This window comes from Poecilia mexicana, unplaced genomic scaffold (genome assembly GCF_051168715.1).
Source record: "Poecilia mexicana isolate PSO_F unplaced genomic scaffold, ASM5116871v1 scaffold_17, whole genome shotgun sequence".
Classification (NCBI taxonomy): Eukaryota; Metazoa; Chordata; class Actinopteri; order Cyprinodontiformes; family Poeciliidae; genus Poecilia; species Poecilia mexicana.
Window position 1 is genome coordinate 26,048,959 of NW_028263386.1, and position 27,313 is coordinate 26,076,271.

The 27,313-nt window shown below is 39.4% G+C and overlaps 4 protein-coding genes across 6 annotated transcripts; 1 reads left to right on the plus strand and 3 right to left on the minus strand.

The window, feature by feature from the left end:
• Positions 1–1,256: 1,256 nt before the first annotated feature.
• LOC106918802 (SUMO specific peptidase 5) lies at positions 1,257–8,427 on the minus strand. The gene is made up of 10 exons (XM_014988817.2): positions 8,223–8,427; positions 5,603–6,526; positions 4,793–4,898; positions 4,567–4,714; positions 4,429–4,476; positions 4,123–4,200; positions 3,613–3,750; positions 3,379–3,462; positions 2,639–2,689; positions 1,257–1,732 (listed from the first exon to the last, which is right to left on the minus strand). Exons 2-10 carry the CDS (start codon positions 6,345–6,347, stop codon positions 1,616–1,618), a joined length of 1,515 nt encoding a protein of 504 aa, XP_014844303.2. The 5' UTR covers positions 6,348–6,526; positions 8,223–8,427; the 3' UTR covers positions 1,257–1,615.
• Positions 8,428–12,763: 4,336 nt separating this feature from the next.
• Positions 12,764–14,752, plus strand: ahsga (alpha 2-HS glycoprotein a). Its single transcript, XM_014988819.2, has 7 exons — positions 12,764–13,043; positions 13,170–13,280; positions 13,400–13,481; positions 13,560–13,714; positions 13,786–13,881; positions 13,955–14,023; positions 14,102–14,752. Exons 1-7 carry the CDS (start codon positions 12,846–12,848, stop codon positions 14,477–14,479), a joined length of 1,089 nt encoding a protein of 362 aa, XP_014844305.2. The 5' UTR covers positions 12,764–12,845; the 3' UTR covers positions 14,480–14,752.
• Positions 14,753–15,182: 430 nt separating this feature from the next.
• LOC106918800 (uncharacterized) lies at positions 15,183–20,750 on the minus strand. Its single transcript, XM_014988814.2, has 7 exons — positions 20,372–20,750; positions 20,109–20,270; positions 19,881–19,999; positions 19,636–19,801; positions 18,929–19,044; positions 15,331–18,853; positions 15,183–15,261 (listed from the first exon to the last, which is right to left on the minus strand). Exons 1-7 carry the CDS (start codon positions 20,643–20,645, stop codon positions 15,212–15,214), a joined length of 4,410 nt encoding a protein of 1,469 aa, XP_014844300.2. The 5' UTR covers positions 20,646–20,750; the 3' UTR covers positions 15,183–15,211.
• A 1,096-nt stretch (positions 20,751–21,846) lies between these two features.
• On the minus strand, positions 21,847–27,204 carry LOC106918804 (profilin-2-like). Of its 3 annotated transcripts, XM_014988822.2 has the most exons (4): positions 27,013–27,190; positions 26,818–26,932; positions 25,567–25,759; positions 21,847–23,540 (listed from the first exon to the last, which is right to left on the minus strand). In XM_014988822.2, the coding sequence occupies exons 2-4, from the start codon at positions 26,914–26,916 to the stop codon at positions 23,443–23,445; spliced, it is 390 nt and encodes a 129-aa protein (XP_014844308.1). In that variant the 5' UTR covers positions 26,917–26,932; positions 27,013–27,190; the 3' UTR covers positions 21,847–23,442. The 3 variants fall into 3 exon arrangements, with proteins under 3 accessions (XP_014844308.1, XP_014844306.1, XP_014844307.1); XM_014988820.2 differs by having other exon boundaries at positions 26,818–27,190; XM_014988821.2 differs by lacking the exon at positions 21,847–23,540 and adding an exon at positions 23,547–23,881 and having other exon boundaries at positions 26,818–27,204.
• Between the last annotated feature and the right edge of the window lie 109 nt (positions 27,205–27,313).

The following is a 27,313-nucleotide window of genomic DNA, read 5'->3' on the forward strand; positions in this document are numbered from 1 at the left end:
ACCATCCATGACAATATGTTGAAGATACCAGGATGATAGGAGTCACAACGTTTAAATTCCTTCTGAGATAAATATTTTTAAATTGAATATGAACTTCTAGTTCATGTGTACTGAGGTCAAAATTGTAATTCAATTCAAGAATAATATTATAAACATCAAAAACCTGCTAGGTCCAATCTTGAATTTATTTCTGTGGACGTAAGTTGTTTTTTTCCCCCCCATGTCACCAGACAGGCTCCGTAAAATTCACCATTCTTTGAGTAATTTTTCTGCATTAAGTTAACTTAAGTTGAATTAAAAACACTCACTTTTTAAGTGCGTCATATTTCAGGACCCCGCCCCCAAATAGCCTTAGCTTCTTCAAATCCAGAGACAATGCTACAAAAGAAACATACTTACGTTTTTACTTGTTTTTATTCTCTGTTCAATAATTATTACATTTGCTTTGCATAAACGCTGCCTCAAAGTGGCTCAAAGCTGACCATTTGTTCTTAGGGGTTTTGCAGCAGTGTCGTCCGGTTCCTTCGGTCTTTATTTTGTCAGAAACTCGTCCATTCCACGATTGCTAATACGCTAGCTTTATAAGCAAAGCAACTCGATGAGTTTGACTATCAGCCAATCAGAGATGGGCATGGCAAAGAACATAAACTATTTCAATTTATGTTTTATAATAATAATTGGAAAAACATTTAAGATTTAAAAATAAAAATTTTATTTGTTTTCATTTTTTTTTAGCTTGACTTGTTTTTCCTAATTTAGACTCCAGTTTTTAGCGCCCCCTGGAGGGCCTCCCACTTTGAAAAACACTGTTGCAGTAAATTGAATTGCCCCTGTCCAGCACACAAGTTGGAGGAACTACTTTTTATTTGAATGTACACCTGTCATTTCCTTATGTCTGATTTGCACCCATACAAAATTGTTAAAAGCCTCTGACGATGCATGTTTTTTTTCTGACTTGTTCACAAAGAACCTACATGTGAAACTAGCTTACAGTCTGTAATAGAAAAGTCTTCTTCCATGTTTTCAGGTGTTCTTCAGGTCTGGTTCTCAGACAGAGAGCTCTGTGTGTGCCTTAAATGTCCACCTTGTGTCTGCTGTGGTCTGATGTTCAAAGACAGTCACACATGAAGCGAGCACAACATATTCACATATAGCTATGTAAACTTGTATAAACTTCAGATTGTTCTATGTGAAATGTATACTGTATACCCAATATACAAGATGAAAACATCAAATAAAAGTGAAGTACATCCAAGTTGTTTGTAAAACTTTATAATTTTTTCTGGTTGAAACACAAAAGAGTCAACCAAATGCATCTATTTAAATAATGATGGAAACAGAAAATAAAATCATAAAACTGCCAGTTTTAACAGTTGGATAGAAACAGAAAAGTCCGTGATAGACTGAGTAAGGCTTTTCTGGTGGACTTCAGAGATGCTTCTTACTTAAATTACACTTCTGGTTAAATAGTGATCACATAAATACAGCAGAGCAACAAGAGTTGTGGATTTGACAGTAGACCTGATGGATGGAAACCCTAACAGAGGGCCACCCTCAGACTGGTGAGGTTGCTCGTTTTAGAAATCCTTCAGAAGCTGCATGTACCATCGTCTCATCAGTCCAGTTCATGAAGCTCACAGTCACAGAGTTCCTTATAGATCCTCTTCCGTATGTTCGGGATGTCCTTTTGGGAAAACTGGAACGGTCTTGACAGAGCCAGGCATCTAGAATACTGTTAAAAAAATTAAAAAAAAAACATTGCGGTATTAAACTGAAACAAATAATAAATGTTTCACTTTTTTTGTGAAAGAGTGTTTAAGTAATGGGCTACAGAAGCACCAATTAACAACCTTAAAATTAAACAAATACGAGGAATAAAAAAAAAAAAAAATGAACACGTAAAGCAACAAAAAGTAACCAGAATGCTCTCTGAATGAGAAAAAACATTTTGGTAAGTTTTTTTCTTCTAAACTGGAAGAAAACAGAATAAAATTTATGACAAAAAGCGATGAAGAAAATGACTAAAATTTTTGTCGACTGCTGAAAGTGAGACTGAAATATTGTTGGGAAGTCCAATGAGATCCAAGTTTTAGAAAAAACAAACTTACAGGAAACTTTATTGAAAAAAAATCCAAATAAAGCTGCTTAAGGTAATAGAAATTCAACTATGTCTGTTCTGGATAATCCGACTTTAAATTCACTTCTTTCCAGACATAGTATTGTTTTGTAGATGCTTTCAACCAATGTCTATTGGGGTGAACTGCAGGAAGAAAAATTAGGATTCTTGACTGAAATTAAGAACGGAATTCAGGAAGATACATTAATACAGAATATTTCTATAGCTAGCGACAAAGGTGAAGCTATTTATTTAGTTTTCCAAAAAAGAAAGAGAAAAGATTAATTATTGAGCCCCTCAGTTTGGATAAACTGGATTTCAAAGGGTTAAAAATTCTGAGAATTCTTTAATATTTAAGATGTATGACAAGGACAGAAAATAAAAAGTTGAGAAAAAAAAAACAATGACAACAGTTGATATTTTTCACTTACTTTACATACTGTACTATTTTCCACTGTGACAGAAAATAGTCTTAGTTAAAAAATAGAATTAAAAAGCATCAATTAGCAAAGCAAGACCTACCTCTAAGACAAAAACTCCGCAGTCGTTCTCGTTGGTCTGTTGTGGAATTTCCTGTGAAGAACAGCAGGGGGAGACAAAGCGTCAAGTAAAAAAATGAGAATCTGCTCGTTAGCCATAGCTAGCATTGCCCTCACGGAGCGACTGAATCATAAGTTTTATATTTGGTCTCCAGCAATAGAGTCAGCTGTGTGGAGCAAAGATTTGTGAGCACATCCCTCTAGGCTGCTTGAACATGATACACATACAGCATTCCTGAGCCTGTTCAGTAATGCAGAACATTAATATGACACTTTCATGCAGCTCCTTTCAAAAGATATTCTAAACCTTTTTCATATTTCTCACAATTTTATTTTACTGGATACAAATGCTAACCAACTAGTTTTAGATTACTTCACTGCTTACTAATGTTTGGTCTGTCACATAAAATTACGATAAAATGCATAGAAGCTTGTAGTTGAAATGTGACAAAATGGAAAAAAATGTTTTAAAGGTGTGATTACTTCTGTGGGACAGTAACAGCAGCTAACTCAGTATTGCTCAAACAGGTTTCAACAGAGACGTTTTTTGACAAGTCCAAGTCACACCACAAGTCTTTGAGGGCCAAGTCCAAGTCAGGTCTCAAGTCTTATTTTTGCGACTCCAGTGTAACTCTAGTGAACATGTCAAACTCAAGTTGGCCTCTCTGGTTCCATCATACATCTTGTGTTCACACATACAGAACCTGGTCCAGTTTCTCATACCTCTACAAATGACACCGTCCAGCCATCTTGAAATGAAGCTTGTTTCTTCTCTTTTGCTTCAGACATCAAATATTTCAGGATGTTCTGTTCAAAGCAAAGCAATACATCCAGATGCAGTCCAACTCAACTGACCCAAAATCCTACCAAGACATTCTTGTAAGAAGAACATTTGTAAAACAAAATAAACAAATAAATAAATAAAATTAATTATAATAATAACAATAGCTTTATTACCCTTGCAACCTTCTGGAGTGAATGTCCTTGAGAATCGTAAAGGCAGATTTTCTTGGCGGAAATGTCGGCTGTAACCAGACACCAGTGGACCTCCAGGTGGATGGGCACCAGAAGAAGAGTCTTAGAAAATAAATCCACCTGAGACAGGAAGACTGGATCAATGGTTCTACTGGGATGGATTAGTTAGAAAATCTATTCTAAGTAATAGCCAGAACAACAACAAAAATCTAGTGTCTGTCAGGATATTTTACAACACTTCATGTTTCCTTCTGCTGGCTAGCTTTATGGAGATGCTGGTTTCATCCTCCAACAAACCACATTTCATCCTCAATGTGGTTTGTAGCTTCCTACTGCAGAGTCAGACGGCTGTCCGTCTTGTTTACATTTTTTTAATTTGCAGAATCCTCATTTTCTGTTTGCATCCCCAATCAATTAATATCACACATCTGACTTGGTGTTGGACGCTTCTTTAGTTTACTTGATGATAATCAGTTTTATGTCATAGCTAACCTGCTTCGTCCATCGCCTCACACCGTCATATCCTTTGGTCATGAGCTGCCGGTGGAAGAAACTGTTAAGAAAATGGACCTTCAAGGGGAGACAAAAACAAAACAACATGCTGAAATTAATCAGAAACAAAGACTGGAAAATGTATTTGGTAATAAGGTAAAAGAATTACAGGTATTTTATCTGAATTACATTCTATATATGGACCAAGAAAATATCCTCCTACCATACAATATTTTTGATGGATTTATGTGTAATTGTTCAATAAAATCAATCTTTTGGCATAATGGTGATTGTAACGTAGGTTACCTTGTGATTGGACGACTCCATGATCAACTCTCCGTACATGTTCATGACCTGCAGTTCAGCCCAAAACACATTGGTTTAGCATAGCTCAACACACACGCTACACAACAAACCGAAGGTGTTGCGTTGTTCGGCACTAACCTGGTCATTGAGCCAGTGCTCATTCGCTAACGTCAACAAGTCCTCCAGAGTCAGTATGTGTTTTTTGTAGACGACTCGGAAAGACAAGACAGATTCCTGGATGATCGCGGTTCGGTATTTGTCCACTTTAGAGAAGATGGTGCTTTTCCTGAGGTAGAAACAAGCTGACTTTAGGGTCTCATCCAGCAACATGACGCAGCTACTTTGGGTTGGCTCAAGCCTTCACCTGTCACTGAAATCAGAGTTGAACTTTCTCTTCAGATGCCTCAAAACGTCACTCTTATGAAGCGGGATGAAGCTTCCGTATCGCCTGTAGAAGACTTCCAAGAAGTCTGGAAGAAAAAAAGAAAAAAAAAGGAAAAGCTGTGAGGAACAGACATTCTAAACATTTTGTCATCAAAAACCTTCATGCATTTGATCAGGATTCTATATGAACATTTTTTAAAGTGTGCAAAAATGTTGCAATAATTTGATCTGCACGATATGTCACAAAAATCGAATTATAGCAATGTAAGTAATATCCATAAAAGGACTGTTTGGAATGCAAAGTATGTCTGAATTTTCACTTTGGATGCCACCAATATATACAGCGAGTTGTTGGGTGGAGCAGTGAGGAAAACATGGATTTATTACATAAAACATAAATGCAACAGAATTATTTCTACCATATTGAACAATAACATAATTGCACGATTTTCTAATATCCTGGAGTCATATTCTACATATTCAGTCCAGCTCATTTTTAGTATTTTTTATATAGTCAGCAAAAGTATCCACAGCTGCTGCTTCTTCTGCTGTAAAAACAAAATTCTCCTCTGGTACACTGATTATTACCGTGGGGATTTACGTACTCTTTTTGGTTACCTAGCAACAACCTCTTGAGTAACTTGCACATGAGCTGTTTCATGTTCGACTCCAGTTTGGCAGCGTTTCAGATATTTAAAACAAATACGGATCAATAATTATCAATATCTTCGATATATTGTGATACGTTTTTCCGGCGTATCGCCCATCCCTCAGGGAACGGTGAACTGACCTTGGATCTCCCTGGTCAGAGTGTCAGCGTTGGCTTCATTCACACAGGATGTTGTCTTTTCACTCTCGCTCCGCTGGAGATCAGGACTGTGTTCTAATGAACCCATCTGCGACCTGAGCGGTGCGGTATCGTCGGCGCCCTGCAGAGGTCGCAAGGTGTGGGAAAGTTCTAGAGGGTGAAGAAGGCCCTTGGGTCGTCCAGAAGGTTCAACGCCGTCGGGCAGCGATGCTGCTGTTGGTGTGGTCTGACTGACGCTGCCTGCATCAGACAAACCTGACACCCTTTCTGATTGGCTCCAGCTGCCCAGCCCGTTTTGATGGACTTCTCCAGAACCCCCAGAATCCGGACTGAGACGGGTTTTTATGGATTCTGGGGATTTTACTTCCGAGTTGTTGTTGTTCTCTAACAAAAGTCTTTTCTGTGATTTCAAATGAAGTTCAGTGTCTGTGGCTGTACGGACCCCGGAGCCGCACCGCCGCCGTCGCGTCTGGACCTTCCAGAAGCGGCACTTCTTGCTGCGCTTCCTCCACAGCCAGAACTGCAGCTTATAGTACAACCGTCTCTTATCCCGCCTAGACAGATGGGACACGCCCTTGACGGACGACATGAACGCCCGTCTCCGGGACAGGCTCTTTGGCTTCCTCCAGCGGCTCCGGGTTTGCTCCATCTGGCAGAGGCCGATGCACGTGGACTCACATGTGAGCGCACAGCTGTGGGAAGCCTTCTGTTTGGCAGAGCGACACATGTGAGGAGGGGCGGCGGCCAAGCTGGACCCCCTGGCTTCCTGTTTGGAACAGACAGACTCCCGGCGTTTCACACCATGGTCCAGACGCCCTTCGCTAGATCAAGCGGGAAATCTCAGGGAGAATGCGGACGCTGTTTGCCGAAGTAATGCAAGTGTCTTCATGGGTGTCCACGCCAACTCTGCAACAGAGAAGCATCAGTTCAGCACAAACATCAAACATATTTCAGCTTTTTTTTTTAATTGATGCACCAAGATAAAAAGTTGAGTCCATATCAATACTGCTGTTATAGCCAATATTTACTAATAGTATGCACATGTTTTACTACCCCTTCAATCAACTGACCTTTCCAATCTCCATTCCTCTTCCAGAAACAAACAGCAACAAGATGGAAATAAATATCGACTGTTCACTCAGTTTTATTTATCGGCTTGATACCGATATGCTATCAAATTACCAACATCGGTGGATACGGATTTTAGTGCTGATATATCGTGCATCATGCAAAGTTAATTCAGCAGCATTATGCCTTTTCCAGCACGTCATTGTTATAAAGCTATATATCAAATATGACTTGAAAAAATAATTTGGCTTTGTGATTTAACCACTAGTCTCTAACTTACAAAGAAAACTCTGCCTTCATGAAGTCATCAGAAGATTGCTCCTCTATTAACCCTTTAGCAACGTTTTTAACCAGTACTAAGTAGCAGCTTGTATAATGTTTGCTAACTGATGCTGGCTAGTCTGAAGGAACTGAGTGTGGGAGTGGTGGGGGAGGGCTCCTCTGTGAAGAAAAAGCTCAGGAGCTTGAAAACTCCTGACACCAATGACTAGCAACAGAAATCATGTGGGATGTTTTGCTCCTCATTGGACTTAATTAGGATTTTTAATTGGGACTGAATCAAAGTAGTGCCAAGGTGTAAAAAAAAATCCTGTGTTTCCACTTTTTATTTTTTTTTAGCCTGATCATTGCCTTCCTATACAATTTTGCTTGATTCTCATCTTCCTTCACTCTTCAGTCTGGGTTTTCTCCCATTTAAGTGGATTTCTCCAGTTGAATTTCTATAGGGTCAATCAGCAAACAGAAGGAGAAGTTGGGAACGATGACGTCAAATTTATGTTTTAGATTTGTGTTCTGCCTGTAGTTTTGGCAATAGCAGTTGAAGAAGTGGACAAAACACTTTTCTTCAGCAGGTCAATCTCGAAAGGAAACCTGTCAGAGGCTGCAAGACCAGAAAGACTGGTTCACCATCATCATACAAGTTAGAGTGAGCACGGTGAAATTGTTTACATTCAAAGCACATTAATGAGTTAGAATGGTCCAGTCAAAGTCCAAAACTAAATTCAATTAGAAATCTGTGGCAGGACTGGAACACTTGTGTTCAGAATCACTCTCCATCCAACTGGACAAAATTGAGATATTTTGCAAAGAATTTTGAATTTTTTGCAAAGAATATTTTTACTTTGCTGCTAATATTCATGGTTAACCCATAGACTCTCTCTACAATTTAACAAATACGTTATTAAACTGAATTATCACTGTAAAACTGGGTGCTACTTTCTATAAGGAACCTATCCTTCACATGAGATACTACTGCCTCACAGCGTTAAAAAGCCTGAGCTCTACGCGAGGCTCTGCATGGCATTGTGGGAGCCCACGTGTCCAGTATTAGACCCACGCAGGAGCACAAACACACGGACCTCCGACGCTTTGCTAACATTTGCTTTTCCTCCAGGTTGTCAGCCTGGTCCGGCCTCAGCTTGGCACGTGTTACCAAGCAGAGTCCCCGGCGGAGCAGCTAGCTGCAGAGCTAGGTTCCCTTGGCACAGCAGCAGAACATGGGGCTTCTGACGAAGCTTCCTACAGTCGGCCTTACCTGCATTTCCTCCGCTTGGTTTGATGAAACCTCCGCTCGGTGAGAGTTCTGGGCCCGCAGTACGTCTCACAGCAGAACTGCGCGGAAAGTTAGTAGTTTAAGCTGTTAAATATCAAATTAAACGAGATGAGCCAAAGACGAAAGTAGCAACAAGAGTCTCCACATTGGGAGTCGCATACAAAATGCGTCATTCCTGTGTTAGCCAATCAGAAATGACCAGTTCAATAACAAGACAAGACTGAGCGATAGATAGATAGATAGATAGATAGATAGATAGATAGATAGATAGATAGATAGATAGATAGATAGATAGATAGATAGATAGATAGATAGATAGATAGATAGATAGATAGATAGAATAGGGGATGTGTCATCTAAATAACTTCATTCTTAATACGCACACACACATCACATATCCTATTAAGTAATATATGATATGTTACCTAATAGGGTATTATATTTTTATTCATTATTCAGCAATTATTATATTCATTATCAGATAATATATTATGACTTTATTACCAGATAAAAAATTTTCATCTCAAACTTCTCTTGATTGTAAGAAAATATATATTTTATATTAATCACATCTAATTTTATTTTGTTCCCACAGTTCTTATATTTTGTTTGCAGCAGTTCTGTTCATCTTTTTCTTGTCAGAAACGTTTCCATTTCTTGCTTATTATTCTAACTTGAGGAGCAAAGCAGCTTGATGAATTTGACTGGCAGCCCAGCAGAAAATTGGCATCAGAAATAACATTTGTTAAATCAATTATTATAATTCATATTTTTATAATAAAAAAGAAGAAAAACTAAAACAAAAATTATGATTAAGATTTTAAGATTAAAAGATTTACGGGGCTCAATTTTTTGTATTTTTGCCTTTTGTTTTTCTCATCTTCCCTCAAACTTTCTGAGGCTCCAACAGCGCCCTCTAGTGGTCCCTGAAATAAAACAGGCTACTTTCAGTAATTGTTTTTTTGGGGGGGGCGCGTCAAACATTCAATTGATTTCGGTTTTTTTTATATTTTAAAATAAAAAGGGGAAGAAAATCTTCCTCATTTATACGCTGAAAACATTGTTTGGTGATTATTTTTATTTATTTTTTTACTTTTTAACTCATTTATTGATGTCTATTGTTTTTTTTTTCTTTTTAAGTAAGTAAGGAAATCATTTTGATTTTTCAGAAGGTGTTAAAATGTTCATCCATTTTGAATCAGACCAGACCAGATTTTCACAGATTTGACATCTTGTTTTTTTTCTTCCCCAGACCAGTTCTCTTCTCCTTCTGGACCTCCCTTTGACTTTCTGTGCAGCTGTTCAGCTGGGCAGCCCTGCTTCAAAACAGCAGATGCTCAGATGTGTCTGCTGCTTTAACCTTGTATAGCTTTGGATGTAGACTTTAATCTGACGTGGCGTTCACTGTCCTTCCTGAGGTAGGCTACATTTATACAAATGTCAAGGATTTATATATCTCCAAATCAATACCTCCTTTGGAGAAAGCAGATCACAATCTTGCTTTCCCCTGCTCTGAATATAAATCCCTTGTCCAGAGACTACCTGTAAGGAAAATGACTGTGAGGAAGTGGTCACAGGAAGCTGAAGAAGCCCTTCGAGCTGCATCTCAAAGGCGACGCGAGGCCCACCCAGGTGTTTGGCACAGCTGAATGTTTGCCTCAGGAGAATAAAGCATTTCTCAAACATGCATGAAAGAATCAAAGCAACACTCAATAACATAACATGATTTTACATAATACTGTCCCTTCAGAAACTCCATTTTAAGTTTACTTGTGTTGTCTATGATTAATCTTTAAGTTGGTTTGATGTTCTGAAACAATGAAGTGTGTAAAAACACTCAAAAGAAATGGAAATCAGTGGATACATGCATGTCCCAATACAAACATTATAATTTTAGATTTCCCTCTCTGTCCAAAGATTGTTTTTCTCATGCGTTTGTACCAAAATATTCTCTTAAGTTGACAACTTTGAGATGGCCTCCTTTACTAGCAGTTTGCCTGTGTGAGGAAAACGCTGGAATTTTACCAGGAAAAGTCAGATCAGTACCTCTGTTTGCTCCTGACCTGGAGTGATACTTGTGTGTTGTGCAGATGGTCTTATACAAAACAAATATCCAGGACGGCAGCGGTGAGTGTCACTGGCCCTCAAATATGCCCCCTGCCATCGACAAACATCCTCTTCTGAAGAGTTCAGTCGCTGATCTGAGGGGCCCCGCTTTGTAAGGCTCCTCTCTGACCTCGGTGGAGACAGGCAGCTGGTTACACAATAGGACTGTTTGAGCATGGAACCAAGATAAAATCACTGAAAATGAGTTAATGCATCACTATGGAGGATTGAGTAATGCAGAATGTAACGTAAAATTCTCAAAGTCATTATTTCGTCATTAAATCGGTACACATTACTTGTATTTTCATTATATATTTGGAAATGAATACTGGGCCACCACACCGATGTTTGTAAGGAAAGCCTGTAATGACCGACTTCCTGATTCAAAATGTATCAATGTGAGTTCTGATGAAAATGAATAGAAGAGATCGTATTACTCTATTTTATCTTCTGTCGATTGATGCCTTTTAGATCCAGAATGCAAGTCGCCGAGATTAAAGCACCTGCAGATCAATGTCAGCGCCCAGGCTGTCTGTGAGTAAAATTTGCTGGATGTTTCAGGTTCTATTTGCCACTAAATTAAAATGAATTCATAAACCTGGCTAATGAATGAGAAACAGTTACTGTTGTATCTTTTTCTTTGACTGAAGACTTTATTAGTCTGTGAACATGTCACGCTAAAAATAGAAAGAAATGCTGGTTTTTGCACGTCAGATTTACTTTATTCTGGAATTGAGAGGGCCACAAATGTTGCATTTTGGACATCCTTTCTGTATCACTTTCAGCAGTTTCACATCTGCAACTGCACTGATGTGTATAAATCTTGTATTTTACTTTTTTCACCCATTACTCTCATATTTATACAGTTGTTTTTCTTGCCGTTTTTGAATTTATTTGCTTTATCCCCTATATTGCTTGGCCATTCAACTAAGGATTAATAGTCATAATCTGATATGCCTTTATCACTGGTGCTTCTTACAGCGTCTAGAATGAGAAGTAGATGGTTTAGTTACAGTATCCAGCTCCTCTCCTGTGGAACCAACTCCCAGGTTGTGCCTGTGACACAGACACTGTGCCTGCCTTTAAATCCAGGAAGAAGTTTAGTCTTTTCAAATAAAACTGTTCTCTATAGACAAACTGAAGGTACAGTAGATCATGCTTCTTTTTTTTTATTTTTTATCAAATCCATTAAATGAGCTGGGAAACTTTTCTTGTCACCAGAGAGTTGTTCCTGTCCACTGTCATCACGTGTTTGCTCAGGAGGACTGACTGACCTGTATTATAATTACAATGAAAATGAATTGCCTGTGATTAAAATCTCATTCATAGACATATGCTGTGATATGTCACCAAATGAATAAATTGAATAATAATTATCTCTAAACTTGTTGAAAAGGCCAGTATGTGTTTAAAATTATCCTGTGGCATCCAATAAAAAGAACCTGTGGTTTAATATTTTATTCTATTATCTCTTGTGTTTTATTCCTTGTATTTATATGTTTTATCTGATTTCACCCGCTGTCAAGCACTTTGGTTAACCTAGTGGATTTTGTAAAGGGATATAAAAATTAATGTATTATTATTAATATACACAAACACAATAACAATGTGTTCTTGTTACTGAAAAGAACACATTGTTATTGATCTCAGATGGATAACAATCAAATATGATGTCGACACTGATGTTGAATGCATCCAGGTCACTGATTTTAATAAAAAAATAGTTGCTCAAATCGCCATTGCCATGCACTATAGAAGCAGAAGGTTTACCAAAAACACCACATTATTTAAAACAAACATTTGCAGTTGATTAGGTAAAAGGTGGAAGTTGGACAGGTTCATCGTGGGGTCAACAGAGACGGACCACCAAACAAACATACAGACACCCCCACTGGAGGACCGTTTAGAGTGGCCAGAAAAGATAAAATGCATGCTTGTGAAATGTGACAGAAAACGGCACTACTAGGAAAATACTAACGCATGCATGGGGCGAATACACAAAGTCCACACAAAATGGCCCTAAGTGAGATTTGAACCCAACGTCTTAGAAACCATTAATGACCACTGACTTCAGCTCACATATGACGTAAACATAGCTTGACATTGACTAACCAGTCATTTGTTGTTTGAGAAGTAATTCCGTACATCAAGAAGTAAACTGATCAGCTCATGATGAGAAACAGGTAATCCTTCCATGACCTACATCCTGACCAGACATGATCCAGACATTTCATTTGTACTGTTATCATAAAATCCCACATACTGATTTGAACTGGTGGTCACTTGCTCCATCCTAGACTTTGTGTCCATTTGTCTTGGCAGCTCTGTTGATACAGAGTGCAGCCCACTTGTGACGCAGGAGGAGGAGAGATCACAGTGTTTAACTTGAACCGGTTTAAAGTGCAGAATAAATACAACACGGTTGACCAGAGTTCTGCCTCTTCTTTCTATTTTCTGCTTGCTTCGTTTCTCAGATACCTCACTGTGCCTTGAAAAGAAATGCAACTCCTGGGCATCACTGTGGCTTTGGGACTATTGGGGGGGATATGGGCTCAGCCGAATATTTTGCTGCCCGAGTGCGACTCCCTTGAGGCAGAGGAGGCTGCTCTGGTGGCTCAAGATCACCTCAACGCACAGCACACCCATGGCTACAAGTACGCGCTGAACCGGATCGAAGAGATCAAGATCCATACTGTGGTAAGTCAGCAGGTGTAAATGCGAGAATCTCGGATTAATAGGATAATTGTATCCTATTAAGAACAAAAGGAAAATATTGAGGTAAACAACTTAAATAATATTTTGTCTTATTTAATCTGCCTACAGCCTGATGGAAACAATACATATGTGATGGAAATTGAATTGCTGGAGACTGACTGTCATGTACTGGACCCCACACCTGTTGCCAACTGCACAGTCAGGCCCAAACATCTGACGGTGAGAACACAGATTATTCTTCCACAGATGAGTTAGAGTGGCTCACCCATACCAGACAAGACATGATAATCAGACAAGAGTAAGATTTTAAGCTGTTTGGACTCTTTGCGTTTCTCTAGGCGATTGAAGGGGATTGTGATGTGGTGCTAAAGAAGGTTGCTGGAGTTCTCACCGTCCTGGCATTCAAATGTAAAACAGAAGGTAAGAGTTAACACACCGGCTTCACACAAAAATCACCACAGATTTATAGGTTGTTGTTTTTTTCTGGTTGATGTTTAGAATCAAGAGAGGACTTGTGTAGTGGCTGCTCTACCCTCCTTCCTCTGAATCACACGCAGGGGCAAGACTTTGTTCAAACCTCACTGATAAAACTCAACAATGAGACACAAAATTTGACATATTCACTCTTGGAGATTGGAAGGATGTCTTCACAGGTGGGTCTCAGCATGTAAAGGTCATGCAACCACAAGTTCAAGCATGCTTCAACCTTTTAAATGTCTTTCAGGTTGTGGCTGGTGGGCAAAGGTACAAGGCAGAATTTATTGTAGTTGAGGCCAATTGCATCAATGACACCTGCACACCCCTGAATGATACTACGGCTGTAAGTGGACAACATTGTGAAGTCTGGAGTAGTAGTTGGTAAACAGCATTAAAAAGTCTAACTTCCTTCTCAGGCACGTGGAATTTGCATTTCCGAAGGCACAAACGATCCCAGCGTGAACTGCAAGATGTTTTCCACTCTGGTAAAACACTTTAAATTCCTGTGATTTGAGATGACCCGATCTACCCAAACAATCTAAATGACATTTTTCTACTTTCAGATGCCACTTGTGGATGCAAACAACACCATAGGGTCTCCCTTGCCACCTCAAGTTCACATCCACGCTGGTAGGGTTTCTCACAAGCATGGCACTGGACACCACAAACTCACAGCCCTTCACAACCCCCACATGAGCAGCTATTTGTCAGAATCTGCGGAATCTGCTGAAGTGGTCCCTGTTGCCCCTGCTCTAATTGTTCCTGCTGCTGAGCCTGCCAGTCCCTCACCAGTTGCTGATGACTCGTCTTCAGACGCTTCGTCAGCCAGCGTGGAAGTCCCCATCACTTTGGTGAAGAGAGAGGCACCCGCCTCCATTGTTGCTCCTGCAGCTCCTGTTGCTCCACTGCAAGTGTGCCCAGGAAGGATCAGATTCTTCTAAATGTCTTAAGCTCCTAAAGACTCAATAGTTGCTTTAACTACACTGGTACTAGAGGAACTGCTGCAAGTGTGTTGTAATACTCTTAGGTTCAGAATAGAGTTTGAAACTGATCATGTAAGCATTTGGAAAAGACAAGATTGTACTAGAAATTAGATTTGCATGCAAGTGTTTGATAAATATCAGTCCTTGTTTTTAACTCTTCACTGTGCTTTTTTGAAAATTAAGTTGGGTACCTAATGTTGCTGGCAAATAAAATATTGCCTTATGGGTCAATGAGGACACTTCACATTATTGACAAAGTGCACAGTCCTATTTGTCAATCATGTTGACTCATGCAAACAGGGCATCTTTGTACCCAGGAGTATTTCCAATAGTTGGAGGAGTGAATGTGGGGAGGCATGTAGTTCAGCTATAGTTTAAAAGGTCAGTCTCCTAAGCACATGATTTGAAACAGTTGCCTTCATTCTACTACCCTTACCAAATTGCAACTTTAAAAATTTTAATATTCTAGTTTAACATTTGAAGGCCATCACTTAATTTGAATGATTAACTGTGAATAAATGTTCATAATTTGCAGTCTTATTTTGAACAAAAATAAAAAAAAAAAAAACTGGCAAGCTTAGAATATTTACCAAACCTTAAATCAGATCACATGGGAGCTGTGTAGTGACAATTTTTCCCAATACAAATATTAAAAACAAAAACATGAGTAGATTTTTTATTAAAGAAAACTCATTTCTTGTTTGAATTCCTTTTGTCCATCTGAAGAGGTTTATCCATTTCTGCAAAAGTCAGGGAAAGAAGTTATTTCAACAGAATCATATGAAAGACTCATTAAAAAATTAACATACCTGTGGCTAGTTGGTCCATCGTAGCACTCTTTACTTCTGTCTTTTCTGGAACATTGGCTATAAACAATTGACTGAAATCTGAAGGTGTTCGGGACTTCCAGAGGTCAAATGATTTCAGAACTTCAGGCTTTAATTTGTCAGCACTGAAAGATTGTTCATGGTGCAAATTCACTGGATTGGGGTCAGACGAGGTAAACAAACTTGATGAGCCACCATCCCTCTGCATATAGTTGCTACCAAGTGAATGACTAGATACTCCTTTCCCCAGCCTCTTTAATTGTCTTTTTTCCTGCAAAGACTCCAAAGTTTCTAGATGAGCATTTTGTCTTCGTTTTAAGGCTTTTGAGTTTGCACCATAATTCAATTCTCCAAAAGATGCTTGGGAGTCACTGAAACAGTTAGGCTTCTTTCCTGGTGGGCCATGCTGCAGTAGGACATAGCTTTGTGGTTCTGAATACAAATTTTGAGTTTTGTGTTTGGCCGAATTATTTGACCCCGTCTCTGATGGTTGTTCTTGAGTACTATTAAGGCCTACAGAGCTATTGGACACAGGAGAATCTCCAGGCATATTATAGTAAGGAGAGAAAAACCTGTCAATTGCACGTTTAAAGTTGTGATGTGTTGAACTTTTATATTCAGATTTGTGAAATGGCCGCTGCTCAACAGCAGGTTTTATTTGCAACTCTCCTACATGCTGGCCAAGATAAGGCTTAAAATATGGCCTAGAATGGATAGTTTGTTCTGGAAATTGGATGTTAAAAGGTTCATATTGCACAACTGGCTTCACCTGTTCACCGTCAGGCATCCACAGTTGAGACGGGTCATTGGGAGATTCAGATTTCCCTTGTTCCAAGGGTGGTTGTACCATATATTGTGCTCCATGTGACCACATGGCATTTGGAGACTCAGCCCCAAAATAAGAAACTGGCTCTTCATTTGCAATCATGCCAAGACTACTCCTGGGTAGTGAAACAACGCCATCTGGTGGCTGGAGAAAGTATTCATATGCATCAGAAGTTTGAGGTGCTCTAGGAGAAATTTGTGCTGAAGCACTAGCTCTTCCAGCCTGCAGAACTGGTGCGGAAAGCTTTTGTGGAATTTCAGCAGTTTCCAAGCCTTGGCTAAAGACAGAATAAGACACTGGCAAGAAACTTGTATACACCTGAGGTTCAGCTTTACTGTCACCTGGGATAGAAATGTAAAGATAATGATGCAAAGCTATTTGTAGGCAGCAGTTGGATAATCCAGAAGGACAATATTGAAGACAGTAAACAGGGTTACCTTGTTTTGATGGGGGAGATTCCCTTTTCTGCTCACTTGGCAAAATGGCAAACTGTTGCACATCAGACTGTTGCATAGCATGAGGTTGCTGTGAGTAATAAAACATGTTGAAGGGGTTTTTAACCTGGCCCTGTAGAGGATTTGCAATGGGAGGTTGTGAATAATGGAAATGGTTTCCCAGAGAAGCTCTTTCACTCGTTTCCACAGCTGGTGGTTTCGACTGCTGACAGGGTCCATATACTTGACCCTGAGCTGTGTTAGTTGGAATGTTTGCCAGCTGATTTTCAGGCAACCGCTGAGAATAAAAGCACCTTTGATTTTGTTGTTCTTGATCTTTATGATCTTCAGCTGTAGATCTTGAAGTTAACTTTGATTGTGTAAGGGTATCAAGGTGATAAGAGAATGGCTGGGTTACCTGGCCCTGAGGAGGTTGTAGCTGTTGGGGTTGAGAAACTGTAGTGGGCACTGAAGGCAGCTCCGTTTTGGGGTGGATGTCAGAGTACTGCTCATAAACTTTGTTCTGAGGTGCTGCAGGCTGTGGGGCTTGAGTAACAGCAGGTTTCTGAGCCACCTGTGGATGGGTATAGAAGTAGAAAAATGGTGGGTATACTTGGGCTATAGGTGTCACTGGTTGTGGCGGCAGAGTCACAGCAGGTTTTTGAGGTGGGTGTGGTTGATCAAAATACTGAAATAACGGCGGGTATACTTGAGCTTGAGGAGTTGCCAATTGTGGTGGCCTAGTTGCAGGTTTCTGGGTTGGTTTTGGTTGGGGATAAAAGGGGAATGGCAATGGGTATGCTTGGGGTTGAGAAGTTACGGATTGTGGTGGTTGAGTTACAGCAGGCTTCTGAAGTGGCGCTGGTTGGTCAAAGTAGGGAAAGAAACGTGGGTGTACTTGGGCTTGGGGAGTTGCCTTTTGTGGCTGTTGTGTTGCTGGTTTCTGGGTTGGTTTTGGATGGGAATAGAAAGGAAAGAATGTTGGGTATACTGGAGTTTGAGAAGTTGCTGATTGTGGTGGCTGGGTTGCAGGCTTCTGGGCTGGTTTTGGGTAGTAATAGAAGGGAAAGTATGGTGAGTATACATGGGCTTCAGGAGTGATCGATTGTGGAGGCTCAGTTACAGCAGGTTTCCAAGTTTGCTGTGGGTATACTTGGGCTTGAGGAGTCACAGGTTGAGAGGGCTCAACTCCAGAGGGTTTTTGAGATGCCTGAAAATAGAAGGGGTACAAAGCCTGGTATAGATTGCCAGGCTTTGTAGGGGCTTCTTGTGTAATATCAGCAGGCTTTGAGGCTTGATTCTGCTGGTAGCAGAACAAGTAAAATGAGTAATATACTTGACCTTGAGCCGTTTTTGAATGTTGCAGTTGGGACCTCTGCAAGGCACACAAGAGGTTGAGTCGCTCATATACCTGGCCCTTCACAGTGTCAGAGTATGGTGGCTGGGAAACATCTGGAGCCTTTAAGGCTGCCTCCATCTGGATGCACACAAGCTGAAATAGCTGGTGCACTTCACTTTTAAACATTTCAGGCCATGCTAGCTGAGAAAGTACAGATGGTTTTGCGGCCGCCATCCGTTGAGAGCAAAATAAATGGAAGGGCATCTGTTCACTTTGACCCTTCTCAGACATTGTAGGATATGATGGCCCAGGTTTCTCAAGTAATCTTTGGAGATACAGTGGATAAGAATTTGAGAGCAGGGATAAAGCTTCTGTATAGGTTGAAGGAAATATCTGTTCTGGAATCTGAAGTTTGCTGGCAGGTGGTTTCTGGGGAACATGTGGTGATTTGGTCACAGGTTGCATCATTCGTGGCATTTTAGGCAAAGGCAAGTGGGGATACAACATCTGAGGGTAAAAATGATCTGCAGATGGAGTAACTTTGGATTTTGAAGGTGCAGAGGTCTGTGGCTGTTTAGTAGTAGTGAGGTCTGGCTTTTGAAGGTAAGCATAAGGAAAACCTGGAAAAGGAGTGTACCGACGCTGCCCCAGATTTGAACCCCGATTTGGTTTGCTTGGGATCTTCTGGTTTTGAGATCTAGAAATTTGAGATCCTACCTGAGCACGAGGAAGTGTTAAAGATGGATATGGTGTGGGAAATGGATACACCCATTTGCCTGGCATGTCACTTTCCTGCACAGAACCTCTTACTTGACTCTCTGTCCGTTTGATTTGAGCTGCCAACAATGATGGACATGAAACCTTGGTTTCTACATCTCCAGCCAGCTCAAGGGAGTGCATTCCATCCTGCAAACAAATGTCACCGTTACTAAATTTCATTCCCCACCTCCTTAGAAGAATGATCTGCGTTTTAAAATTTACCTTGTCTACCAGGCAAGGTGCATAGCGCACAGAGATAACAACACCGTCTGGATGTTCAACTATACCAAATACACAGCGTTGTGCAGCTGTCAATAGGGATTCCCAGTTTCCACTTACTACACGAGAAAAAAAAGTCAAGTTAAATTAATAGTCCACACCAATTTAAGAGTTTTGTTCCTTCCTTACTACACTGAAAACACCCATTGTCAATAGAGAAAATTTACTCCAAATCATTGTTCCACTAAAAATAGCCGTTTTAATTGTATGCAGCCAATTTTTAAATTATTTTAAAAGTGGTAAGATGATATCATTGGTTTAAGGCTGAAAATTAAATGGGCTAACCTGCAATCATAACCTAAGGCTCAATGTATGCATTTGCAGAAGAGATTCCAAGTTCTCAAGTTTTCACTGCTTGGCAATAGTCCGATAAATTTTTAAAAACATTCATTTTAAAAAACAAACTTTTTTTTTACTTTCATTAAAAAAAAACCTTAATGAAAGTTACAACAATGCAGATACATTGTTGTACCGTCATCAGAAATTGGCTGCAAAGAGTGACTGGCAAAAAATGGAATCAACCTTTGACTCCATTTTTAGCAGGTTTTCCTTTGCCAGTCACTCTTTGCAGCCAATTTCTGATGACGGCACAACAATGTATCTGCAAGTTATCACACCTAGAGAACACCACAGTCAACATAAATACTTACCATTTACTTTGATTTTTGAAGCAGATGTGACCCATTCCGTTTTCACAACCATGCCCTCAGCATGACAAGTGACCATTGGAGGGTTTTGTGACACATGTCCCATTAAAGGACATGACATTCTAACTGGTAGGCCCCACCAGAGCAACGGGAGCACATAGTAGTTCTCCTGCAATCAGAGCTTGATTACGTGATGAGCACACCACAGATAGGTCAGATGTGTAGACTATCCATAGTAGGAAACCCACCTGAATAATGACAAAGCAGCCATCATAGGGTGCTACCAAGACCAGATCTTTCTGAGTTGACCTAATGGTGTAACCACAGCCTGAGGGCAACTTTGCCAGAGACAGAGGAGACAAGTGACCTGAAAAGGACAAGACAGAGACTTCTTGAAATATAGCTCCCATCTGTTCCACTTATATTTCATACTAGGAACAGCTGTGCAGAAGAGTTTAAAAAATATAAAAGCATACCCCGGTCCACAAGGATGAGAGATGCAGGGGTAGAGGCAGCATCGTGAACAAGAAGCTTCATAGAATCTTGCGTGCACTCAACCTTTGACTCCATTTTTAGCAGGTTTTCCATTGCCATTTTTTGCCAGTCACTCTTTTCCATTTGTTGTCTGGTCTGCCAGCCTTTTAAAATAAAGCATCGTTTAATTAAAATCTAGTACAAGTGTACTACAGTAATTGCATTTTTTAGAAGTGAAATACGTTTTAAATTCTGCAACACCTACTCATGTCAGCCTGGTAGTCTGCTTCATCCAGCGCCGCCTCTGTGGAGTTGGTTCCATTGAGTTTAGAATCTTTCAGGGAGCTCTGTCCAATTAAGAGTCTTCCATGATGCAGATGACTTATTTCAGGTTGCTTTTTGGTGTGCACTGAGGTTCCTCTAGATTCATCCAATGCCTTAAGCCTCGTCAGTCTTGCACAGTTGCATAGTGACATTAGAAACACAAGAAGTCCTAAATGTGCTAAAATTTCATTCCCCCTACTTTCTCTACACGCCATTGAAGGGAAGGAAAAAGAAAGCACTGCACACAGGCAAAAGGCCCCAGCAGTGTCCCACGTAAGCTGACCCCTACAGTTAGTATGTTTAAACCAGAGCACACAGCCTTAGTCATAGTTATGATCTGGTAAACACCTGAATACAGCAGGTGTTGACAATTGTGCTAATTAGCTCATGGACCAGTAAATAGTGACTGTTGCATGAGACAAGATGAAAGCAAAAGTTGGTACTCAGCCTATCTAGCAGCCCAGTGTTTTGAACTTCAAACAAAATGTATTTTAATTAACCCATCGTGCCATAAGGGAAGAATCTTGCCATCTTCCTTCTAACATCGTGTACAATAAGATGATACGGGTATCCATAATCTTAAATGATAGAACATAATGGATGAGAAAAGAATGGAATATACATAATATAGCTTGCTTATCTTCTTAGGTTTTAATAGAGGGTTATCCTTTCATATCAGGGACCACCTCAGTAAATATCTAGTTTTCCAAGTACAACCTTGTTGACATTTTCAGTTGCACAACAGAACTTTGACATTCTTGTAACATGCATTAAGTTTTAAGTTGTAAAAATCCACAAAATGGTTCCAAAAAGTTTAAATTTCAAATCAGAAAGTGAGGGGTTTCTCACCAACCTTGACCTAAAGATCAAATATGGCTGCCAGAGTATTTGCACTATTCAATGAGCAAATCCCACTTATTTTCAATCTTGATGGTGGAACGTAATTAAGTTTGGTTGAATGTCACTCTTAAATCCAGAAAATTCTAAGATGAAAACTCAAAGGTTTCTCACCAAGTCAGATCTCTGGATAGAATATCGCTGTTAGCTTATTTGCACTGTCTTATAAAGGGTGATAAAACCTTCCTTAGGGAACATGTTACCACAGCATTTGATGGTACAAAAATAAAACATGTTGCCCTTTTAACTACGGATTTCAACTCCAAAATCTCACTGGTTTTTGAACTTTGGAAAAAAAAAAAGTGTATGCAGTCATTCCCAGATCCAAGTTCTGAAGTACTAGAACAGGTTAAACGGTCCTTCAATTTGTTCTAATTCTTGAAATGTTCAAAAACTTTTCAACAGTTTAATGTTTTCTAAACACCTTGTAAAAAGAAAATTGAGACTTTAGCTTATATTTTAGCCATCTGTATACAATTTGGCACACAGGGTAAAAGACTGGACATCCTGGCTCTCATCTCTGGTTGGATTACCTTTTATTTAATCTGAAGTCATGGCATTTGAAAAGAAATTCTGAACAAAAGGGAAAAAAATAAAGTTCAACTTAAAAGATGACAAAATATTCAAAACTTTTGCTTTGTTTTAATTCTGTACAGATCCCACAAAGTCTTGAGATTACCAATGCCAAAATATCCCTTAAGAAAGTGCCATTTAGTTATTTCTTGCTTGGGCAGCAGGTACAAATCCAACTCGTATTATCAGATCAGAAATTGAATTTTATGGCACAGAATAGTTATTTTTCAGGAAAAAAAAAAGTAACCACAAGACAACTTACAAATGTTCTTATTCCAACCAACATTTTCAATGTTTAGTGTACACAGCATTGTTTTTAATATATTTCTAGGTACCATACTATGACAAGTTGTGAATACACTTTGATGACTAAAGCACAAGGCAAAAAACAATCCCAAGGTGTTGGAGCCCAGCAGCCTCGGTGTACAGTCTAAATGCATTCACATTGTAGTAAAAATGACATTGCCTTTGTAGTAATCAATGCACATTAAAGTTAGCAAGAAGTCAGTTAGTGAGGAAACATTTTAGTGTTGAAGTCTAAAGAAGCGGTTACATGTTTTACAGTCATCTGAAGTCATCTCGGTGGTTTCCAGGCAGCCATCAATTGCCTCTAAGAATAAGCTAAAGTACCTCTCTTATGGAAGTTGGTCCACATGGGAGGGCGAGCTCACAAAGGTGTAGTGTTTTTATTTTTACAGCAAAAATGTACAAATGGCAGGAGAGGACAGGCCCCACCTCAACTGCCAAGAGATGAAACGTCCACTGAGACTCCAAGGTGGGATCAAAAATGATAAATCGGTGTAATGATAACCTTACGTTACACTCAAAAAACAGCCCAACGCCACATCAGTTACTTTAAGACCACATTCAGGTACAATAGCAAAACAAAAATCAGGTAATGGACGGTAAGAGAAAAGAAACAAAAGGTGGCCAATTAGGGGAAATCTGTCTTTTAAAAAAAACCAAACAAAACAAAAAAAAATAAAAACAATAGGACATTAAGAGAAAGGCATATGTCAGATGGTTTGGCTGAAACGCTGTGGAAGGACATGGGGGAACAGGGCTGGGTTTGCTGAGATAAAGCGCATACATGCAACTTTCATAATGCCTACATGCTGAATATTGGAAAACATTTTTTAGATGTATCTTTTTAACAATGCTTAACAAAAAGGTTTATGTATATTGATGTGTACAGAGAAAACAAGTCAGTTTACATTAAGAGTCCAAATTTATTTTTTACACTTTTATTTAAGTATGCACTTTAGCTTTCTTAAAAAAAAAAAACAAAAAAAAAACATGTTTGGTTGATAATCTCAATAAACATGCCATAACTGTAGTGTCAAAATCATGATAAACAATGTTAAAGGGAGGGCAAATTTAAAAAAAAAAATAAGTGGATGAGGGAGTTTAGCCAACAAAAGACTGTGTATAAAAGGAGACTGGGTAGGAAGTAACACTGTTTGCCACCTAAATCCTGGAAGTGTCAACAATACGGTGAGTGGGAGTGAGCTGCTAAGTTGACCAATGGGGTGGCGAGGTTGCTTAGTATCCAGACTTCCTCAGGTACTCAGCCATTGCATGTGCTTTCTTGTTAAGATTTCCACCATGGACCGCCTCCTTTCCCATGACTAAAACCAATACTGGAGCACAAGGGGGAAAAAAAATATAAATAAAAAAAATAGACAAATGAACAAAACAGAAGAGCCCCACCCCCCCCATACAGGATGAAGGGGTGAGAACAAAGGTGACACAGTATCTTATCACTCTTCACTGCTATTAAATGTTTCCAAAACATTTGACTGCTTGCAGGAGAAATCTTAACAGCAATATTTTTTTTCTCTTCTTTTTGTCCCTCAACTTGGATCTATGTGAGCTTTAAAGCATTAAAAGCCCGAATCCCTCAAGTATTTTGCCATTGAGTAAGCCTTCTTATTCAAGCCGCCTCCATGGACCCCTTCTTTGCCCATTACAAGAACCAAAACTGAAAGAGAAAAGATGGAAAGGAAAAAAGGATAGTTAAGAAAAGTAAAAAAGAAAAAAAAGGTAACGAAAAGGTTTTCCAGATAAGAAATATAAATGTGCACCACTTGGAATTTATAGATTCCTGTAGCATCTTAAAACAGCTACAGTGATCATGCTGCATTCCCATTTACTGTAAAAATGCAAACTGAAATGAAGAATCTTGTATATTACATTGTAGAAGACCCAATGACTTCTAAATTTACCCAAGTTAAAAGCAGCTACAGGACTTATTTGTACTGCCTCATAGTAAGAAATTATGTTTGAATAAACCACAAAGTGATGACACACAATGCATGCAATATCCCAGGAGGTGCAACATTTAATTAATGCTCATTTAACAAATCATGCACAAGAGTCAGGAGAAAGGAAAAAAAGTTAGAAAGCTAAAACAGTTTCTTTCCAATTCTGCTAACTAGAGGCAAACTCATGTGGCAAATTTATCTGCTAACCAAGACTTATACTGCAAGAAAGGTTGCAGCCATTTTAAAATCGATTCTGCTTTGCTTTCATGTAAATTAAGCCTTTCAAGGCTTTTAGCTTATCTAAATACATCTAAAACACAAGCCAGACCAAGTCATTATTTAAAGATCCTTTCAACATCCTATCCTCCTCCCAATTTGAATGTGGAAATAATGAAACTTTTTTTTTGAAGAATTTTTAAATTTGGCTCAGACTTGATTAATTTGTTGAACATAAGTAATTAGTTCCTAAACTCTGATTATGACAAACCTGAAAATACTAAAAGAAGTCAGGATACTTGTTAGTTACTTCTTCAAACAATCCAATTTAAGGAAAACCCTTAGAAATAAAGATTTATACTAAATGAAGGCTGTGAAGGTCATCTTCTACAGACAGGATACAAACTGCTTATGCAACAAAATCTCGTTTCAAAATTTCTGAAGCATCCCTTTATTGGACTTCAGTCTGGATTAAGATGGTTGGACTGTCCAGGTGCAGACAAGTCCAGGATCAGAAACGGTGACAAACCCCGTCATGTTTGTTTGCCATCAGAACATTTTAGGTTAGTTTTATTAAAGACGGACAGGAAGGGTCATTGTTGCAGACCACAGCCTACAGAGTCCTCTATGTAAAAAAAAAAACAAAAAACAAAACAAAACAAACACTAGTTTGTATGCAAAGAATAAAGGGCTATGATGTTTTTCAAGACTGAAGTCATTTAAAAGTGCCCTGTTCCTTAACCTCCATCTAACCTGAAGTTAAAAGGTAAGCTCCACATCGGACATTAACTCCTGGCTATCCTCAAAGAACCCAACTTTAAAAAGTTTTTCCCCCTCAACTATGCCATTTAACAAGAACTACTGCTGTTGTGTCTGAGGGCTAATTAGATGCAACAAGAAATCTTGACAATGAGGTTAATTAAGAATTCAAAATGAAGTGTTTTAAATGGTTACATTAAAAGACAAATGTTTTAATCCTCATGCGAGATGCTCACAAATATCACAAAATTAGCCTTTTGATGACTAAGGTACATTTACTTTGTTGTATATACTGTCCCTATTATATTAATAAAACATTTTGGGATGTTAAATACTTAAGAAAACTACAAGTATTAAGTAAAAAAAAAAAAAAGAATAAAAGAAATCCCAATTTCTGGAACCCCACCACATACAAGTTTAATTTTACCTTTTCCAGCTCTGCCTACAGAAATGTTATATGTAGGTTCTCCTCCCTGGCTCTTTGTCCGGATGTCCATCGTCCAGTCGCCATCATCCTGGAGGCTGTCTCTAAGGACGGAACACTTCTTTGAGCCCAGAGTGAGACCATTTGTGTAAAACGACTCCCTGTCCTTTCCGACGAGCACATCAATTTCCTGAGACTGAAAGACAAAATACACACACACACAAAAAAACAATTGGATTAAGATACGTCTTATTTTTAACTTAAACAATGTGCTGCAGCTTCTTTAATAAAGGTAGCCGTATTACTTGATACAGAAAGTTACTAAATTATTGCCATTTATGTCAAAGGCTCGGAGGTGCATCAAAGCACAAGCTATTGTTTAAATGTTTAGGCAAGCGGTTTGGAAGCATTTAGTTCAAATCCATTTAATGTATTGGGGGTGGGTCTGGCTGCCTTAAAGGTGCATCTCTGAAATAGATGCAGTTTTAATTTTGCACATTGATTTTGTTGGAGTCATGCATTGCTACATGCCATACCTGTAGATGCAGCACAAGCACTATTTGTTAAAATGAGATTCTCTAATCCTTACATATTTGAAAGATTGATTAGTGTATATATATATTTTTTTTTCTCCCCCCATCGAGTGATGTGTCGCTATGCACCAAGATCATTACATAAAACGAAAAGGTTCGTTTCCTTTTTAGATTACAATGCAAACAGGTGGGTAGTCTGACTGAACATAAAGGCGTGTACCGTCTGCGCTTTACTAGCCAGACATTAGCCTGAGTTAGCCCTTTTGAACCACAGGTAGCCGGTAAAGTAGCAGCTTAACTTCAGCTAATCGAAGCAGCTGCGCGCACAAAAGCATGCACGTTCTGCTGCCAGACACCGTCTGCTAGCTGCTTTTAAATTAGCCTCACGTTCACTGCTGGAGCTCCAAAATCTGTTAAAACGCTATCAAGCAGCAAATAATTTAAGGTCCGCACCTTGTTATAATAACTGAAGTCTTGTCACAGAAGATTTAATATAGCATTTTTTCCCTAGCATGCCTAATATCCAACGCAGGCCACCTGCAGATAAGCTAGTTAGCACAGTGGGCTAGCTCCGTACCATTAGCTCTGTTCAGTTAAAGCCTGCGAGATAACGGTTTTAGCGCAACTGAGCGTCCGCGTGGGGAAGCGCGCGCCAGTAATGGCAACAAGCAGCACCGGTTCTCTCCAATTTTTTTTAATCTTTTTTTTTATTATTACTTACCGTGATATTGTTGAATGTACCACCGGCATGCGCTGCCCAAACATATTTGGCGTCTGTATACCCAACAATGGCGCTATCCTGACAGCTGCCATCGGCCATCAGGTTTTCCACGTAGCTTTGCCAAGACATATTCAAGAAATTGACGCTATAAATTTATATATATAAAAAAGACTATAGCTTCGCGGGTAATGTTACCAAAAAAGATTCAGAGTCGGGAAGGTGAAAGATATCTCCAGGCAAATTTAGAGTCTCCAATCTAACCCACACTTCGACGTTGACCAACGCGAAGGCTGGGGCAGCAAAGAAAGCCAGGGCAGTGAGGCGGCGGCTGGGTGTAGTCCGTATCAGATCACTCCGCACAATGAGCTCCCTGGCGCTTTTATGGCAGCACGCGGTGGAATAAAGAGGGACTTATCAGCTCAGCCAAGAGTCAGTGCTGTGGGTCAGAGGCGGATGCACATGTGCTCATTTTATTCAGTTTCATTATTCTATTATA

Bases quoted from the DNA above. Each gene is read 5' to 3' on its own strand.
- ahsga (XM_014988819.2), top strand. From the start codon at position 12,846: ATGCAACTCCTGGGCATCACTGTGGCTTTGGGACTATTGGGGGGGATA. The intron at 13,044-13,169 runs GTAAGTCAGCAG...ATCTGCCTACAG, and splicing joins AGATCAAGATCCATACTGTG to CCTGATGGAAACAATACATA. The intron at 13,882-13,954 runs GTAAGTGGACAA...CTTCCTTCTCAG, and splicing joins CCCTGAATGATACTACGGCT to GCACGTGGAATTTGCATTTC.
- LOC106918802 (XM_014988817.2), bottom strand. From the start codon at position 6,347: ATGTGTCGCTCTGCCAAACAGAAGGCTTCCCACAGCTGTGCGCTCACA. The intron at 4,899-5,602 runs GTCAGTTCACCG...TTTTTCTTCCAG, and splicing joins TCTGACCAGGGAGATCCAAG to ACTTCTTGGAAGTCTTCTAC. The intron at 3,463-3,612 runs GTAATAAAGCTA...TGCTTTGAACAG, and splicing joins CACTCCAGAAGGTTGCAAGG to AACATCCTGAAATATTTGAT.
- LOC106918804 (XM_014988820.2), bottom strand. From the start codon at position 26,946: ATGTCTTGGCAAAGCTACGTGGAAAACCTGATGGCCGATGGCAGCTGT. The intron at 25,760-26,817 runs GTAAGTAATAAT...TTTGTCTTTCAG, and splicing joins GTACATTCAACAATATCACG to TCTCAGGAAATTGATGTGCT. The intron at 23,541-25,566 runs GTAAAATTAAAC...CTTGTGCTCCAG, and splicing joins TGTAGGCAGAGCTGGAAAAG to TATTGGTTTTAGTCATGGGA.
- LOC106918800 (XM_014988814.2), bottom strand. From the start codon at position 20,645: ATGGCGTGTAGAGAAAGTAGGGGGAATGAAATTTTAGCACATTTAGGA. The intron at 20,000-20,108 runs GTATGCTTTTAT...TGTCCTTTTCAG, and splicing joins TCTCATCCTTGTGGACCGGG to GTCACTTGTCTCCTCTGTCT. The intron at 19,802-19,880 runs GTGGGTTTCCTA...CTCTGATTGCAG, and splicing joins GCTGCTTTGTCATTATTCAG to GAGAACTACTATGTGCTCCC.